At 39.5% G+C, this 20,378-nt stretch overlaps 1 protein-coding gene across 2 annotated transcripts in view; it reads right to left on the bottom strand.

Moving 5' to 3' along the window:
- Positions 1-20,378, bottom strand: part of OLFM3 (olfactomedin 3) — a 173,386-nt gene that overhangs the window by 59,154 nt on the left and 93,854 nt on the right. Inside the window, exon 1 of one of the 2 annotated variants that reach the window (XM_083156922.1) lies at positions 15,831-15,993. The exons of the other annotated variant lie outside the window; for it this stretch is intronic. Within the exon in view, the coding sequence (XP_083013048.1) occupies positions 15,831-15,959 (129 nt within the window). The 5' untranslated portion in view covers positions 15,960-15,993. Of the gene's footprint in view, positions 1-15,830; positions 15,994-20,378 lie in introns of those variants that run through there. 2 annotated transcript variants of the gene reach the window in all.

The raw sequence follows: 20,378 nt of genomic DNA, 5'->3' as shown, positions 1-20,378 counted from the left end.
AAGCTCTCAGCAGGCTGTGATAAATAAGCTATGCTGTGTATTCTTAAATACTTTTGCTATCACTGCTTTTAACCTATCACTAGCAGAAGAATACAAGGTCTAGAAGATACACCCACTGGCTTGGTTAAAAATTGACAATTTAGCTGACGTTTTCACCAATGCAAAAAAGATGCTAAATTGTCTAATTTTCAGCCGCTTTTGTTGATCCATGGCCTGTCCGACCACTGGAAAATTTCCGGCAACATATCGTCAAAAAAAAGTGATGATATTTCTGGCTTTCAGAAATATTGGCAATGATTGAATACCCCCATAATCCTCAGTTGTGCGCATACGTCTGATATTTTATCACCGCTCACTGTTCTGAAATGGTAATGGTTTATTCATTGCTTTGTCAAGCTAGTCTCTGCTGATGTGTGCCTGCATCTGAACGTGTGAAAAGTTTCAGTTCTGCTGAACTTAATAAAAGTTTAAAACTAGATAAACTGGATTGAGAAAAAATATATATAATACTTTATATATTAAAAGAGTAAAACCTTTTATACATTATATTAATGTGTTCTCACCATTCTGACATAACCGAAGATGTGTTGCAGAGGTACAAGATACTTGAGGCTCCTAGTGCAAAGCTTTGGGGAGGCCTTCATTATAAGGGTTATTGAGGGTTGAGAGAATCATTTACAATTATGCAGACTATATTGTTCCTTCAGGTGGGTGTCATTTCCTCTACCAAGATGGCTTCGTACCCGCAGTAAGTCCTTGGCATGCATAGAGCCATCTTGTCATCATGTCTCTGTTACATTTTGCCCGGCTACCTGCAAGCTACAGTACCGTACATACACTCACCATCCAGCTGTATGAGACCCTGCTCCACTCAATCTCTACTCCATCCAACCACTGTTAAGCAACTGAAATATTTATTGTTTTAGCACATTCGCTATTATGTACAGAAATTCTGGCACATTATCATCAACATATGAAAACGTAAGGATACTTTATTTGCTACTCACTCAATCTCTCACTCATATACCCTGATGCAATGGGAGGAAATGGAAATGTTGTGCTTTTAAAACCTCATTGTATTATCTCAACAACAGGAGGTCAGTTCTCCAGTAAATTGTCTTGACACAAGAGATGGAGCACTGGTGCTCTGATAGCTGGGGCAGGTTAGCAGCTTTCCTTTTTATTTATTTATGACTGACTTTCTTTTAGACATTAATGGCTTCCATTGTCTTGAAGTAAACAATTTTAAGCTGTGAAATAATTACAAGATAAATAGAACTTCACTTTTGGAAGCTTTTACAAGGAATGATCAATTCAATATCTTGAAGTTGGTTCTTTATTGTATTGATGGAACATCTATGTGGATAATATTTGTAGGATCATTGCTCTGTAGCTTTTCTAACAGTAAATCTAACTAGAAAACTTGTATTTCATGTGATTTCTTATGGAAAGTCTGAAGAGGAGCACCTATGAACTTTTTATAACATACCTTATGTTTCCCTATTGGGTCATTGCAAAAGTTATGAGCTACAGTATTTCTGCTTTAGTTTGTATGTGTAAGCAGTATACCTCTATAAATTATTCTACCTTTTTGTTCTGAATACAATAAAATGCCCTCCGTTATCTTCGTTTGTAGATATCATGTACAAACAGATCTAAACTTGTGGCCATAGAACTAAAGATTACATTTCCATGCAGTTCTGACACAAATGCAGGTGACCAGATAATAGTAATTTGGTCATTTGAAGGTCATTCAAATTAAGAAATCATAATATGTAGAACTATGAGGGGTAGATGTATGAAGCAGTGATAAGGGAGGAGAAGTGAGACAAAGGAGAAATGGCCTATGGCAACCAATCAGCAATGAAGTAACATCTATCATTAGCATAACATAAAATTATACAGAGCAGCTGATTGGTTGCCCTGGGCCACTTCTTCTCTGTCTGACTTCTCCTCCCATATCACTGCTTCATACATCTTCCCCTCAGAGTGTGGTTAACTGTTAGCCACAACTTAGTACAAATTGCAGACCTTGATCACCAGAAGTCACGATGACTAGACATAATTTTCATGCATGTAATTCACACAAAAAAGACTTAATTGCCCAGCTCAAGACCAAGGGATATTTCAAATTGTAGACCACAAAATGTGCATAAGTGTACTTCAGCTCATGGATATTCCGTCTCTATGGCCAAAATAACAGCAAAGATAGACACACGGTAATGCTGGGAGCATGTGAAATATCTACTAAAAGGTTTACCATAATATACAGTTCTGTATTATGACAACAGGTACAGTAGACCTCCAGCTCACCCCTTCTTTTCTTAACCAAGAGAGCCTAGATCAGCATGAGTGGCATCCATAGTTTTTAGATGCTATCCTTATGGTAAAATAATCTGTTCTATTTTTCTGGAGCTAGAAAACGTTTTGGGTTAAACCAAATACCGTATGACCTGAACTGGCTATTCAGGGATCTAGCACATTGTAAGACCATGCAGACAAACCTGGATGAGACAGTCACCTAGTCAAGTCATCATGTACATTATATTTGTTCACTGGGTACTTATGTAATATCTGGGCTCCCGTTTTTCTTATGAGACCACGTCCCCTCGCCACGCTTCGGGCACGGTGGCTCGCTGCGCTCGCCACACTATATAATATCAACTCCATGCATAGTTGGATAGTAGGGGTATGAAAAAATGGGGTGCATTTAACATGGGAGCCCAGATAATACATAAGTACCGTTCACGGTATGCAAATCACAATTCCAATCTATTCAAACATTTAGTATTTATAACTTACATATAAAAATAATTTCCATATTCACATTGGACTTTTATTTATAACAACATAAAGGATATCTACAGAGATTCCTAATTCCTGCTTAAATATTATTACATATAAAGAATGCTGCTCCCTGGCTTCCACTAAGCAGTTAAGGTATAATGTTTATATAGTAAAGATAGGACTATATAGTAAAGTTATTAATCTGTGGTGTCATATGCAGGCAATAAGAGAATTACAGTATGCTCATTTTAATTTCAAGGCTACAACTTCTGACTCCATCACTTACCTATGCTACCTGTATTTGTCATGAAGGATGCCTGCAACATTACATTTCATCCTAAAAAGCATGTGTCCATATATTAAGTATGAGGGGGACAACGACACCAATTCCCCTTCTGGTACACAGTACCAAAGTGACTAGTTACAGCACTGATAAAAAGCCACCACATGGAAGTTTTAGGATACTATAGGTACTCAGCCTTTCACAAGTCATGCCAACTATGCACAGCAGAGCCATCCAGTTTGTCCTTAGGATTGCTTGGATGGGATAAACTAGTTGCTTGGATGGAATAAAAATATGGTACTGGATGAGAGAAAATGTAACATTTACTTCAGAAATTTGCTCCCATAATCTGGAAAAGGACAAAAACGGTAGCTCAGACACGGTACTGTTGTTGAACCTGTTTGATTTAAACAATTTGACTGAATGGTTTTGTCCATTTTCCTGGGTTTGTGAGCACATTTCTGATTGTCCTTTGCTCCCATTCAGTAAAATATTTTTATTCCATCCAAGCAATTACTGTAGTTGGATGGTTGGAGGAAAGTTGGTCAGCATTACATGTACAGTACTACTTCTTTATGTGCAGCTGCTATAATCAGTCTTACCTGGCCCTCGTTTAAAAGGATAGCACAATCTGACTTATAACAGAATAGATTGACAAATCACTTGCTCTTACATAATGTTATTGATTAAGAGGACAAATTGCCTTGGACTAGTACATGCAACCACGGATTCAGTATTAAATCTCGGCGGTCGGGATCCCGGCGTTCAAAATCCCGACGGCGGAATCCCGACCGTCGAAATCCCGACAAGGGGGTTACGTGGATCGCCACGCAGCGGGCCCGGTGCCTCGCTACGCTCGGCACACTAATTTATTCTCCCTCCAGGGGTGTCGTGGACACCCCCAGGGAGAAAGTGTCTGGATTTCGGCGATCGGGATTCCGGCGTCTGGATGTTGAACGCCGGGATCCCGACCGCCGGGATTTACACTGCATCCCGCAACCACTAGTACTGCTCGTTTTTAGCTTATGATACACCACAAAGAAATGTACTGTACACCATACCATGGACGTGTAACAGTTTTTTAATGTTTACTGTACAACCATTATTGGCCCTGTACCAATAAAAGGGTGCTATTACAAGGATTTTGCTTGATTAATCAATACATTTGGATAATGGTGTTCCAAAATGATCTTTGTGTTTTATTGGACCTTATCCATCAATCACTCAACTGTATCGACTTACAGATGGGTAAATTATTTGTTTGACATTAAGCATTCCATTAGGAATGCTTACATGCAAAGGACATTCATATTTAACTATGTGAAGTTAATCTTTTTTTAGATGTTCACTGTAATGTAATGTAGTTAAATTGATCTAACTGTACTTAAAGGTTTTCAATTGCATGAACAGCAGTAACGCAGATTAAGGATTTTTATTAAGCACTATTATTGTAACATTTATTTATCAAAATGACCATTCATGTGTTGCAGATTTATTTATTCTTTATGTGTGTTTGGAAGGCCAAAGGGTTGACCATTATACTGTATACAGATATTTTAGTTTAAATCATGGAATGGACATGCTAACCTTTCATGTAACTGTATGTTGGTTTATAGCACAGTTTCTCAGAGTTGGTCCTCAGGACCCCACAGGGTGCATGTTTTGCAGGTCTCCTCACAGAATCAAGTGAAATTATTAGCTCCACCTGTGGATCTTTTAAAATGTGTCAGTCAGTAAAGAATGCACCTGTCGGGTGACCTGGAAAACGTGAACTGTGTGGGGTCCTGAGGATCGAGTTTGTGAACCACTGGTTTACAGCCAACCATTTCATCAGCCATGACATAGGGGGTTATTCTAGTTCACTCGCAAAGGCAAATTCACTCTCTGATGGACAAAATCATATGCACTGCAGGTGGGGCAGATGTAACATGTAAGAAAAAATGGGGTCCCTCTACTTGCTGAATGAACAAGGGAGGAGGTCCCTCGGGGCGCAAGGTGTGACCTGCTTTGCTCTATAGCAGCTGCAGTGATATCAGGTATGTCAAACCTGAAGATATATACACAGAAAAGAAAACCAAGATTTGCAGCGCTGGTGGAATAAAAAACTGATATGCTAGTTGGATTGACTTCACAATTTTATGATAAAATTATATATTTTAAAAAGAGTAACACAATTTAATAGGCCACATGGCCACACATATAATACATAAACTGATTAAAATGCATTGGTGCAGAAAGCAGAACTCGGATATGGCTTAGTACACTGTCCGTTCCTATAATGCCTGGAAATTTTGTGATGGGACCGACTCTGTAAACAGAGTGGGTTATAGTTACCGTCCACCTTGCTCGATTAAGGGGAAGAATGGATCCTGATGGAATGCGAATTTCCCTTTTAGCGTCCAAAATCCCTTTAGAATGGAGAGTCCTTTATGCAAGGAGTGGGGCTTGCCACTTGGTGCTGGTAGAACAGGTAAAAGATTGTATCCGGTCCTTTCAGGCTGGTTCGGGCAGATGGAAATGGCAAATGTTTTGCTGGAGCCAGTAGTCTGCTTCTGCTTCTAGGGTTGGTGTCCACCTAGGACCGGATACAATCTTTTACCTGTTCTACCAGCACCAAGTGGCAAGCCCCACTACTTGCATAAAGGACTCTCCATTCTAAAGGGAAATTCGCATTCCATCAGGATCCATTCTTCCCCTTAATCGAGCAAGGTGGATGGTAACTATAACCCACTCTGTTTACATAGGCGGTCCCATCACAAAATTTCCAGGCATTATAGGAACGGACAGTGTACTAAGCCATATCCGAGTTCTGCTTTCTGCACCAATGCATTTTAATCAGTTTATGTATTATATGTGTGGCCTTTTGGCCTATTAAATTGTGTTACTCTTTTTAAAATATATAATTTTATCATAAAATTGTGAAGTCAATCCAACTAGCATATCAGTTTTTTATTCCACCAGCGCTGCAAATCTTGGTTTTCTTTTCAGATGTAACATGTGCAGAGAGAGTTAGATTTCGGTGAGTTATTTTGTTTCTGTGCAGGGCAAATGCTGTCTGCTTTATTTTTACACTGCAATATAGATATCAATTTGAAGTACAAACCTCACCCAGATCTAACTCTCTTTCTGCACATGTTACATCTGCCCCACCTGCAGTGCACATGGTTTTGTCCATATGAAAGTGAATTTTCCTTTGCGAGTGAACCAGAGTAACCAATTATGCCATCTTTTTAGATGTAAATGAGATTACATTATCAGATGTAAATGTTATAATAGACCATCATCAAACAAAGTGCATATCATATCAATTATATAAAACCTATGACACTCCTGGGAGTATGGTTTAATTGTAATGCATGAGGGTTGGGGACACAATCGTGACACACATCCCTATAGAACTGCCCATGTCATTTAAGTTTTTACAATTCAGACCTGTTTAAAGTGGAAAATAAACTTCCATTGGCTGTTAGCTGGGACAATGTGACAGAATCTGGCTCAATATTTCCATTAGTTCCATCACTACATAACTTCACAGGTTGCCCGCTCTCATTTCTAAGTGTTCCCTTTTTTTTTTTTCATCCCTTTTCTAAAGATTTTGTGGGAAGTAGGAATCCTCAACTGATGGACCTGTCTATAGACTTGACATTATTGCAGATGTATATACTGTGTACATGGTATGATTTATTCATATCCCCTTATAAAGTCATCAAGTCCTCCTGTGAGGCTCTGCTATATAAAAATACACCACCCTTCCTTTTCCCAGCATGTACACTCTTCTTAATTTGTTCTTTACTTTTATTTATTATTACACTGTTCAGCTAATGCACTTGAAGAGTCCCTTTACTTTTATTGTCTCAATTTTGTGTGGGCATAATATTGAACACAACACAAGCTATATGCCTCTTGTGCTTCCTGTTTTTGTTTTCTGTTCCACTGAGTGCCTTAGTGCCCCATGAATAAGTAGAGACACAACGCCTGACCCTATTTTATTGACTTGTCACAGCTCATATTTGTGATGGGGACAAGCGATTTGGCATGTTTAGTCAAATTTTATGTGACTTACCTACAGGACTGTTACTTGTAAGTTGGGGACTACTTATATGATGCCTGTTACTAATAAGAAGGGGGTCTATCTGGTAAAATGGCTAGAAAGAATGTAACAGAAACAAGGAAAGTGTCTATGCAATAACAGTGTGGAAATGTATTCTTGCAAAAGAATAAATGAACAATTGTCAGGGACATCCCACGAAAAAAAAACTATGGGGGTATTCAGTGTCGCTATAGGTGGAGTACTTTATTTTCTACAGGGGAAATAGCGTACTCCACCTATACAATTCTGACATTTTAAACAGCATTGAAGGCAGATTTCGACAAAACAGATCCGACTTTAAAACAAGTCATATCTGTTTTGTCGGAAACCGCTGTTGATTGTTGAATTCACAGACTTTTCTCGACAATCCAAGTCCGTTTACGGCGAAACGCCACCACTTGATAAGTGGAACATTAAATTCCGCTTGTCGAGTATCTGTCGAGCAAAGCAAAAAACGGCCCAGGATTCCGACTTTCAGGATGTTCCGACAGTCCGAAACCCAGATTAAATACCGCCCTATATTTACATAGGTAATACCAAATAACAAACGAGCAAATGAGCAGAAGTAATGTTCTTACCGTCAAAAGTCAGATAAAATAAAGTGCTGAAATCCTGGTAGGCTCTTTAGAAACAATTTATTGTGGTAGCTCTCTGGACTAGAGCGGCAGCCTTTTCTATTAAAAAGTCAGCTTGTTTTGTGAGACTTGCAGCTATATCTATATCTATATATATATATATATATATATATATATATATATATATATATATATATATATATTTATTTGTTTTAAATAAACCAATACAATTTTACCTTAGGAAAATCCTTTGATCCTTCTAATTAATCATTTCACCTAGGGCCAGATTAAGGGCCACATGGGCCTGAAGCTCTTAATTATCAAGGACCTCAGTTGTTAAAAAAATCTATAAAACACAAAGACTCCTCAGAAAGTAAAATAGGCTGCCTAGAAGCCATGAAGTTTAGCTGTTATACTAATACTCTCTGTTTTTTTCAATTTGCAATCTCCAAAGCAGGTTTCCTGACCGTCACAGACTGCAGCACAGAAGTGCGAGTGTGATCAAGGTGCTTATATGTCTGCAGTGCACAATGACACCTAAAACTGCTCTACCCTAATAAACACGCAGAGTGTGGCCTACCTGATGTATACACGGGCCAGGTGCTGCAATCCCTTCAGCCCCATTTTTAGATTTCAGTAAGTATTATTAAACCTACATCATCACTGTCTGGAAATCCCATCTGAATTTTTTATAATGATTGCCCAAAGTTGGGATGGTTTATAAATAAAGTGAGCGCATTTGCTCTATTTCAGGATAGTATACAATATCCCCATTCCCCAATGTACATTGTTTTGCATTTTGACTTGAGAAATCCATGATCTTAAAGCGTACAGTGTTTAGGAATAACACAACCATGCATCAAACAAGAAAAAAATAATTCTGTCATAGGCAGCTTTGTTGTGGACATCAATATAATAATTTTAGGAAACGTAAAGTAAGGGCCTTATTCTGATTGCTTCGCTCGGACGCATGCACATCACGACCACTTTTCCATACACATGTCCTGCATTTTCACTGTAACACACATGCATGGCATACGCATATGGTAATCACGCTGGCCACAACGCCCCTCTACACCCCCTGCTCTGAAGGCCAGGAGTGAGCCCCCGGCGACCGGACTTCTCACCGAGTGCACATGCTCAGATATGCGCAGAAATAGATCTGTGCATGTGTATGCGCACAACACTGTTACGCTGCCCGAATTCACATATGAGCAAAGCAATCTGAATAAAGCCCTAAGTCAGGCATGTCCTAACTGTGGCCCTCCAGCTGTTGTGAATCTGCAAGTCCCATCATGCCTTGCCATAGTTTTAGCTTTCCCTAACAGCAAAACTGTGGCAAGGCACAGTTGTAGGACTTGTAGTTTCACAACAGCTGGAGGGCCATAGTTTGGACAAGCCTTCCCTAACTACTATGCCTTTATTTACAAATCAGTTCCATTACATACAGGACGCACTATGTCATTTTATTTAGGATTTTCTGGTTGCACCGCAGGATACATCTATAATCTATAATACAATTCCTATTCAAATATAAGATTGGTATTCATTTTATCTAACTGGAACTGACTTGTGCTGGAATACCTATTTGCCAATAGACTTTTCTTATGGTAAGAGCATATTGATATCATTTTCCTCAATCTGATATGCCAATATTTTTGTGCATGGGCAAACTGAATCCCCTTGCTCCCATCAGGGTATAATCCCTACCTTAGCAGTGGCCCACCTACTTCCTGCCCTGCCACACTTCTTCATTGCCAAATGCAGTATCTTTAAAATTAAGAAGTATTTATATTTAAAGATGCACTTTTCTTGATGACTTTTATCCTCATATGAATCACATTTCAACACATGCAAAGGTAATAACAAAAATGAACACAACGTTATCTGCATATACATTAAAATGAGTGTCCACACCCTTGGAGTAATTAAAAGAGAGGAAATGTGTGAAGGTCCTGATTCCTGTCAGCCTTCCAGAGAATGGGAGTAACCACCAACAGTCCCCAGATCTTTACTAGATAAAAAGAATTGAGCATATCACAATTCGGTATTTGTGTAGTTTCACGGCGCCACCCAATATTGCATGCGATTTTATGCGATTTTATGCAATTTGCATGCGATGCAATGCGATGCGATTTAGTACCTGTTCATACCATCCACTACGGCATGGAGTTGATTATATATAGCGTGGCGAGTGCAGCGAGCCCGAAGCGTGGCGAGTGCAGCAAACCCCACGAGGGGACACAGATTACTTGACATGTATTCACTGAGCCCGAAGCGTGGCGAGCGCAGTGAGCCCCGCGAGGTGGCTACGATCGCCACCTATTCTATTCTCCCTCTATGGGGGATCATGGAGCCCCACGAGGGAGAATAGCGGGTGGCCGTTGGACACTCGTCTGTCGGAGTTTTGACAGTTGCGATCCCGACGTGGGGTAAATTACTGTCGGGATCCCATCTGTCCGGACCGCGTCTGGCACCCCTGCTGTAAGGGGGCAGACAGTTTGTGTGGGCTATTTTTCATTAACAGGAGCCACACTTACTCAGCGCCTGCAGGGCTATTGTTACACCACTGCATGCCGGAGACTAGTGTTATGCATCCTAGGCAGTATACTGCCAGGATCTCTTATTTCTATGTCAATGAACTTCCAGGAGATGACCACAAAACACCACCAGGTATGTCAGAATGCTGTTTACAGTTTATTAAATGTCAATTGTATTTATTGAAAATAAGATGCAATGAAATAAATTAATCTACAAAATCATTGTGCAGTGTAAACATGCAAATCAGCATTGGTTACGTTTATTTGTATCCTTAAAACTGAATCATGAACTTTTATATGTTTTATAGCTTTGATGACTGATCATAAGTAATGCCATTAATTAATTAGCTCTTATTAGCTTTTATAATAAAATATACATTGATAACAAAAGTTTTTTTCAACATGCAGATAAACACTAAATGTATAGTGGAGATATTCAATTAATATTTGCAGTTGAACTTACTAGCCTTTATAACTCATCCCATTTTACATAATTTATTGTAAACCATTTCCCTACAGCGTGCAGCTCCAGCGAGTGGCTTAATGCACACTCAGGGTGTGCATTGTCTCAGCTAACTAATCCGTCTGGAAGAATCCATTACTTTGACAGCTCCAGTCTCCGGCCACCAGTAATAAAATCAGAGAGATCCTACAGTGAATCAGAAAGTATTCTGAGTTCAGACATGCATCCCCTACATTACATCAATGGGAGATACAGAGCTCTTTATAGGGTTTCTGACAAAACTGAAAAGAGCGTCTCATGTGAGTTGTTTCTTTTAAAGTGATTCGAATGTTGTTTGTATCTGAAGCAGTTGCATCAATTAGAATTTCATGGAAATATCTATATCTGACTCCAGCAACTTCCAAGAACCTTCTCAAGAGACCTTTTACCCTGGAGACTGATGTTAAAAGAGCATTTCTATAAAACCTTCTAGAGCATATCCTTTGCTAAACACATCTATGTACATTTATCTCTTTACCACAAAAAATAATTTGGAACTGTAAAAGCAAAGCAGGTACTGTACAGATAACCATGGCCCTTATTCTGGTTGGTGCGGTAATATCCGCGTGCGTTCGTGCCGCCGATGTTTTGTGTCTGCGCATGTGCAGAGGCGTCTCTGTGCATGTGCGAGCCGGACGCACGGCCACATTCCGCATGAAATGTGTACACTACGAACAGGGGGTGGAGAGGGGTGTGAAGGGCTGTTTGGGCTCATTACCATATGTTTACACCCCGCGTTTCATGGGCGTTCCCATGCAAAAGCTGGGCGTACGTATGGTAATGCGGCCGTGACGCACGTGTAGGGGGCGGACATATGACATTGCCGGATGTCAGCTGCCCGCCCAGATCCCTGCTTTTGCACGGAGAAATGCCCGTGTGGTCTGAGGTTGCGGGAGCTGGCGGACCACTTGGCCCTGCATTCTATGTTCTGCGACCATCGAATGATGGGGGAGGTTCCCTGAGATGGAGGAGGTGTATTCATGAGAAATACACGTGCGGTCCGTTCGGACAGCTTCTTACCGCGTACGGACGGAGTTGGCGATGACATGCAACAGGGCCCGTACTACAAAAGTGAGGTTTACATTTCTAAACATTTCAGTTCTGCAGAAACAGTTTACCATACTGCTTTAGGATTGGTCACATTAATTTAAAAAAGTGATATTTATTCTGTCTCGGCCCTCTGTATCTTTTCGATATCCTAGTACTAGATTGGAGAAACTCCAATAGAGGTGCTGTCTGTGGTTCTTTGTGTCTTACGAAGACCTCATATCAAAATGTGGATAGGCTCTATAATTTAAACAAATTTTATTTATTGCAAACTACTATTTATGCTGAGTATACACTCTGCTCCCCACTAATGTCTTAAAAGGGCAGTACACAGGGCTTCAAGTGGTCATTGAGAGGTTGTAGAACCGAATTTCCCTCTGCCACCTAATTACCCCCTCTGCTACCCCCTTTAGGCATAGCCAGGGCCAGTGCTAAGGTTTTTGCCACCTCCATGCAATCTATAATTCTTTTCTGTTAGAATTACTGTGCACGGCCAAAGTGGAGGCACCTCACTTTAACCCCTGGCTGTACACATTAAAAAATATATTTGAAAAATAATATTCTTGTTGAGATCCCAGCCTTCAACCATTTCAAAGGGATAATTCTTTGAGAATGGATTGTCCAAAATTAGACAATGCCTTCAAAGTAGACCTGATTTTAGAATTTCTCTATATCATCAATCATCAAAGGGTACTTATATGTTAGTTGGGCACCCACTATAGTAAGTACGCTCATACCCCCACTATCCATGTTGGCACGGAGTTGACTTTATATAATGTGGCGAGCGCAGCGAGCCCTGTGAGGGGATGCATAAACCTAAGCAAATAGCTTACTGGGCGCCCAACTAACATATACTGTTAGTACCCATCAAAGATATATTGGTTGTTGTGAATCGGGTTCTCCAGAAAATTCTGTCCAGGCTTTGGGAGGTATTCCATTATGTGCCGGATTTTTCGACAGTTAAAAAATCTGCACTTTTTTTAGACAAATTTACATTCTACCTATTTAATTAAAGTAACACTTTTTTGACAGTTGGAAGACAAGTGAATTTGCGATTGAACTTGTTTTGAACGTGTGCCCTATTTTTTTGTCATGTTTCATCGATGCAGTTTCATCTTTTTAAAAAAGTGAAATTTCTTTGGCGAAACATGTCTAAAAAATGCCCAAAAATGTGCACAATAGAACAGGAAAGTCCGTTTTTTAGGCTAACTTTTTAGTTCATCAATGTAATAGAAAAACTAGGTAAAAGCCAGTCAAAATAAAGGCTTAGTCCCTATCTGTTCCAACCTCCAATCTCTGTCTTCACAACTCTCTCCATATCCAGCAAGTTTGAAACAGATCATTTTGCTTTCACTTTCTGTTAGGGAGTAATTTGGCCCGTCGGGTGGCATCTAGTGGTCACTGATGGTAGTTAGTATAATATGATTAGTCTCAAGGCTCATCTGATGGACGGGCGAAAGTTTATGCTTATGCAATTTTTGTTCCACCTACACTTTCCACAGCACATCACAGCAGGACAAAAGCTGCTGCAGCAGCCAGAGAGGGTCTCCAAATATACACGTTCCCTTCCCAACCACAGCAGGGCAGAAGCTCCTGCAGCAGCCAGAGCAGGTCTCTAACTATCCACCTTACCTACCCAACCAAAGCTGGACAGAAGCTGCTGCAGCAGCCAGAGCAAATCTCTAACTATCCACCTTCCCTTCCTAACCACAACTGGGCAGAAGCTGCTGCAGAAGCCAGAGCAAGTCTCAAACTATCTAATTTCCCTTCCCAACCACAGTAGGGCAGGAGTTGCTGCAGCAGCTAGAGCAAGTCTCCAACTATCCACCTTCCCTTCCCAACCACAGTAGTGCAGGAGTTGCTGCAGCAGCCAGAGCAAGTCTCCAACTATCCACCTTCCCTTCCCAACCACAGTAGGGCAGGAGTTGCTGCAGCAGGTATAGAAGATAAAATGCAAAGAATTTTAAACTCCCTTGTAGCGCCACCTGTGGAGTACAGCTCTAGTGACAGCAAAAACTGAACCTTTCACCAAAAGTTAGAGATATAGAAGATCCCAAACACTCTAAATGAATAAGCAAACAATGAAGATAATGAATTTCACAACGATATCTACAGTGTTTGATTCACTCTGTCGATGAGTCGCTTATTAATTTCAGTTTGTCAAAAGTTTTTGTAAAGTGAAAATGTTTTTAATTTAACAGACGCTCATAGGCCTTTAAGGGTCAATTTAAGGGAGTCTGTTTTTTGTGTTGTATTCAGAAAGTCAAGCGTGAAAACAACAGAAATAGCACGGACCCTTATGACAGCACCCTAAAGAGCTTGTCCGATTAAACCCATCTTCAAACTTAGATTGTCCCTTAAGATAAGATAATTAAGTGTGCAATGTTTGAAGATGATTAGTTAAAGAGTTTGAGAGTTATCATGAATTATCCTCTCTCTCTCTCTCACACACACACACACACACACACACACACATTATTCAATTATACTTATGTATGTAGACAATATACAGAAATCTAGAATTTGATGGCATATAAGAACTATTAGGCCCACCTAGTCTTCACATTACACACTATGGTTACTTTTTGTCAAAACCTCATTAACTTACAAGTTTATGTTTGGAGTGTGGGAGAAGACTAGAGTGCCCAGAGCAAACCCACTCAAGTACAGGAAGAATATATAAACTGTATACAGTAGAGGCCATTACAGTATCCAACACATGACCTGAAAGTTATAGTAATGTCCAGTGAAGGGCTACAGTTAAGAATTTACTTTGCGGTTTACAGTAATATGGCTCCAGGTTTTTATCTGGTTAGAATTGCTGCCCTTTGATACTGCGCAAAACAGTTGAAAGTGAGTAGTTAGTAGTTAGATACATTTGGGTACATTTACTAAGATGGGTGTTCTATTGAAGAAGGGATATCAGATTATATCAATTTATTTCTAGAAGTGGCTAAATAAATAAGAAGTAGAATCTGATTGGTTGCTATCTGCAACATCCCATCTTCAATAGAACTATCATCTTGATTTTTTTTGTAAAACCAATACAAAGTACAAAACTTAATTAACCTTCGTCAAACAGGATACAAGTGGGCTCTGACTGACTTCTCTAAAGTAAAAGTAAATGTCTATTCAACTTCTAAACTTCAGATTTTAGTGTCGAATTCAGTCCAGCTGTATTAATTATTAAAGACATTAAATGCTGACAAATTACGTTTGATAGTGGTAATAATAGATTTATAATTAGTTTGCGGTGCCCCAACATGCATCAGTAAGGGTTACCTGTGTGATATGTTCCGGGAGTAAGCCAGCTTGCGAGAAATAGCAATATACTGTACATTCCTCTGCCTATTCTACAGAGATTTGAAAATATTCTAACTGCTCTCCCAACAGCTGAAACATATCCGCCGCTGAAACATCCATCGTTAAATACTTAATGAAGCTACTTTAAAATCTCACATTGAGAAATTGGAGTCGTTGCTCCATCTTTAATTTGGCAATCGTATGCGTGAATTAACCCCATCCCTGCCTAGCACCAGAAAAACTATGCAAGGAGTTTAATAAATTGTCTTTTGTGATCAGCACAATGTACAATAGACCAGAAATGACTGTGATCATCTGCACAAAGTAAATTAAGAAAGATTACCGCTGAGAGGGGTGGGCGATCCCAGACATTAAATCTCCCTGTGAATATTTGTATATGCTAAACACTTTATCCCCAAAAATTGTGTTCTTATCACCAAGCGTACACTATTAACTTAGTCTGTGATATTGCTGAACTGTTTTTAACTCATAATGCAAATAAACATTTTATAGCACATCTAGTGTTATCTGCTGTAAAGTATTTAGCATCTGAAATAATACTATTAATGTTGGTCATTATATTTCTGTTGGCTCTTCTGCCAGAAGGATTAGCAAATTGTCAAGCAGTGAAATGGTTAATAATTATATAACCAAAGATATTACAAGGGGTGTGATGGGACAGTCATGCTGTGCGTGCACTTACCAGAGAGTTGCTTGTGGGAATACGCGTTGTGTTTAGCCCAGCCAGGGAGGGGAGGGTCTGGGACATCCAGTTAGAGATCATTGCCATAGTGCTGAGGAGAGCACCCAGTGTGAGGAGCGGAGAGTCCATCCTGGTAAAGCTAATGAGTTTTCATAGTGACTGATCAGCACCAGAGATGGAAAGCAGAGGGAGGAGCAGAGAGGAACAAACAGCATCCAACAGGAGAGTCTGCTTGTGATTTTTCACTCTCCTTGTAAGCAACGCTCTCTCACACTGTCAGTAAACAATATAAATTACTTCCTTTTAAAGCCAACAGCACCTCTTGGAAAATTGTTAAACATATATTATATATCACCACTATAAGTCACATAGTCCTCTTTTGTGATCCAAATGTCCAAATGATTATTACTTCTACATAATTGTGTATTAGTACTGTTTTACGTTTAATGATATTGAACAGGGAGTATGCCATGAAATTGTAGAGGATAGAATAATCATACTTTTTATCATCTATACATTGTTGGTAGACTTTTTCTTCATGTATTGTAGTCTATTTTTGTCAATTTACTGGATTATGAAAGTGTGTGACCAATAGTAAGTGATCATGAACTCTATGTACCAAGCTTTGGAGACTGATAGTGTCTGCCAATTAGCTCCTAATTGGCATGTTAGAGGCTGGGTTTGAAAAATGGCACTTAGGAGCAACATAGCTGATCATTTATTTGTGTCTACTTTATCACTCTCTAAGGCTTACTACAAGGTGCCCTTAAAAGTGCAATCTGGGCCTTCATTACCCGATTTTGACGCATCAGGCTGATACATCATGTGACAAAAGTCATATCTACAGATACAGTCACTGGTGCAATAAGGATTTATCATAATTGTGGTCGAAACAGTGCACATCGTGAGTGTTTTACTAACATGGGATGTATCTTTTCAGTCCAGCCAATTATTTATTTTATTATTTATTAGAAGGAATTTTAAGATAAATCGTGAGTATAATGTGTATTCTGTAGATATATTTTATGTGATCTGTGGCATAAGAGATATCTCAAGATATATTGAGGCAGATTTATTAAGCCGGGTGAAGAGATTTTAAGTGTGCAGGTCCAACCACGATTGCTTATTTTCCCTTGTGATCGCTCACAATGGGGCAGATCAGCTGTATTAAGCCTGGTGAAGCGATAAAGTGGAGATAAAGTAGAAGGTGATAACCAACCAGCCAATTAGCTATTTTGAAAAATGACAGTTAGGAGTTGATTGGCTGGTGTGTTATCACCTTCCACTTTATCTTCACTTTACCTCTTCACCAAGCTTAATACATCTGATCTGCCCCATTGTGAGCAATCATAAGCGAAAATAAGCAATCGTGTACAGAATTCAAAGAATAGGAATCTGCACAAAACTGTTGCTAGACCTGCACGCTTAAAATGGAGATGCCAAAGTATTCATTAAGTTCTTAGCAAGTACATGAGTCATCATGGGGTATTTGACTTTGTCTTTTACATGGACTGGTGAGGATGGATGTTTGATTGTTATGGACATCAGTGGGGAGCTTTGAGCAAAGCAATAAGGTTCATAGACCAATACATTAAAGTGATAGTTAATAATATTGGGACATTAATTCCGGGAGTGGAGAAGCACTCAGAGCTAAAAATGACATCTACACCTAGACACTGACTGGTACCAGAAGAAGAAGGAATGTCTGCACGTTATGGGAAAGGACACAATGCACTGGCATGGGGGCATAGAGAAGAGCAGGATCAGAAAGGCAACAGTATATATCCTTATTAATTTTGCAATATTATTTAGACAAGTCGTACAGTTTAATGCTATAACGTAAACGTACAGTATGCACTTATGTCCACATTGACTATTGCCTTAATCTCCTTTCTCGCCTACACCTAAACAAACTTTCACGCCAACAATCTATTTAATGCAGTGGCTGGACTGTTGTTCCTTGCATATATTGTAATGGTGCTCTGTTCTGAAGGCCCTACATACAGTAGATTGTCTAACACTGGTTGTCTGTATTTTAAAGAATTCAATACAAAATACTTCTGATTACATATATCAACATAACTCCACCAATGTACATCTTTTTACATGTCTCAAAATATTATGCATCAATTCTGAACAAGATCTGCGTCTCAGCACTCACTACCTCCTCCCGTTCATGGTTACATGAATTGAGAGTGCTGCACCCACTCTGTGGAATGTCTTCCATTGCATATAAAGACTGTATTGTAGCCTCCAAACTTTCTAGTGTTCCCTGAAATCTAGCCATTTTGGGCAACCTTATCAGATTCCAGAAGCACCCATAAGACCATTATTGGCTCTTAAGCTATTCTATCAAATATCATCCCTTGTATATACCTCAGACTAAACTTCCACATGTGGCTAAATTTACTAGGCAACATACAGTATTGTAATGCCTGGCAATTTTGTTGTGATTGTGCAATCATTAAGGTCAAATCCACAGCAAAACTATATAGAGATAACAGAAATGAATATCAAAGCACCATTGACGTTTTCAACCATAAAAAATATAAAATAGAAATCCTAGATCTATGAAGTGGTGGTTTAGAAAACCACCTTAAAGCTAACTGCAAACCCGCTTCAAAAAATAGACCGGCGAGTCGCTATTGAAATACATTTTTTTAAAATAATACAGAATATTGTCGCTGCATTTCAAGGAATTAGCTTCAGGTCATTAGGCCCAAGGCTATGCTTAGAATATCTGAAGGAGGTATTTCTTACAAGACTAAGGCATAACTGTTTTAGATCCAATTTACTGTAAATTGAGTCTGTTGTAATAAAAATAGAGGAGCACTACTAAAGTCTATTCTTGGTTAACAAAAGATAAAAAAGAGCTTGTTTCTTAACTTGCAAATATTTTGTACTTAAAATTGGACAATGCGTATACTCAGTATCTGTATGCTCAGAAAAGCTAGGAAAATACATCTTAAGATCATTTCCTTGATACTGTTTACCTAATGTAGAAGTAACCCAGAGAAGTAAGACAGAAAATATATATATATTTTTTTTTTTATTGCAGTATCTTACAGACATTAATAAGAGGCTACGTATTGGACACATTCAAATATCAAAAAAAAGATGCCACAAAAAAAAGAGGCAATCATTTTAATTTTGCTGGTCTATAATATCTAAATACATCCTTTGTATGATTTGTTGATATTGTTCAATTGCTTGATAGTGTATTTTTTAGAACCTTGTCAAGTTAAAGATTTACTTGACTCAAGTCAATAAATTGGAAAACAGTATACATAGCATGAGTAAGAGAACACACTGCATGATCTGCTTGCTTGTTTGCAAGATCTTGTGTATGAACACTCAGCCAGAAAGGCACAAGGAAGGTAACCTGTAAGGGACATTGGGTAATCCTAGTCCTCACATGTTATGAAGGCTCCATATAGACAACAAGTAGCAGGTGAAAAATTAACAAAAAGCAGAGGATGATGAGATCTCATATTTGTGTACAAGTTTAATTAGTGACCTGCAAAAGATCTGCCTGAATGCCTGTTATTGACAGGCCTAATTCAGACTTGATTGCAGGGCAAATTTGTTCTGAAATGGGCAAAACCATGTGCACTGCAGGTGGTGCAGATGTAACTTGTGCAGAGAGTTAGATTTTAGTGGGGTGAGTTGAAACTGAAATCTAAATTGCATTGAAAAACAAAGCAGACAGTATTTACACTAGAGATGAGCGGTTGGATCCAATGAGATTGGATCCTAGAGAACGGAACCCCCACGAACGTAACTGATCCGAGGCCAGATCCGAGGAGTTCGCCGGATCCCGCCATCTTTCCGAGTCCAAATCGAGGCTAAAACGTCATCATCCCGTGTCGGATTCTCGCGAGACCTGGGGATATAAAGTTCCCAGCAGTCTGAGCCATTTTCAATCAGGCTGGTGATTTCAGACAGCACGGATGTGTCCGTGCTGTCTGCTGAGTGGTGTGAGGGGGAAACCTGCTTGGGGGGGGGGGGGGTGATTAATGCATATAGGGGGCTGGTAGTGCTACAGAGGGGGCTGCATTATTTTCATTAAAAAAAAAATCAAAGCAACTTATTTATTACTGCTGCTAGTGCCCAGGGTGCCCGCATGTGTGCTGCATCAGTCCAGGGGTGCCAACATGTGTACTGTATCCATCCAGGGGTGCCCACATGTGTGCTGTATTTGTCCAGGGGTGCCAACATTTGTGCTGTATCAGTCCAGGGGTGCCCGCATGTGTACTGTATCCATCTAGGGGTGCCCACATGTGTGCTGTATCAGTCCAGGGGTGATCGCATGTGAAACATAGAAAAATAGAATTTGATGGCAGATAAGAACCATTTGGCCCATCTAGTCTGCCCCTTATTTATTCTTCAGGTAATCTCAACTATTTTTAATCCTTATTTCTTTGTAAGGATATTCATATGCCTATCCCAAGCATGTTTAAATTGTTCTACTGTCTTAGCCTCTACCACCTCTGATGGGAGGCTATTCCACTTATCCACTACCCTTTCTGGGAAGTAATTCTTTCTAAC

Source organism: Crinia signifera, chromosome 8, assembly GCF_055691185.1.
Source record: "Crinia signifera chromosome 8, ASM5569118v1, whole genome shotgun sequence".
In the NCBI taxonomy this organism is placed as follows: Eukaryota; Metazoa; Chordata; class Amphibia; order Anura; family Myobatrachidae; genus Crinia; species Crinia signifera.
This window is presented reverse-complemented; position numbering and strand designations above follow the sequence as displayed.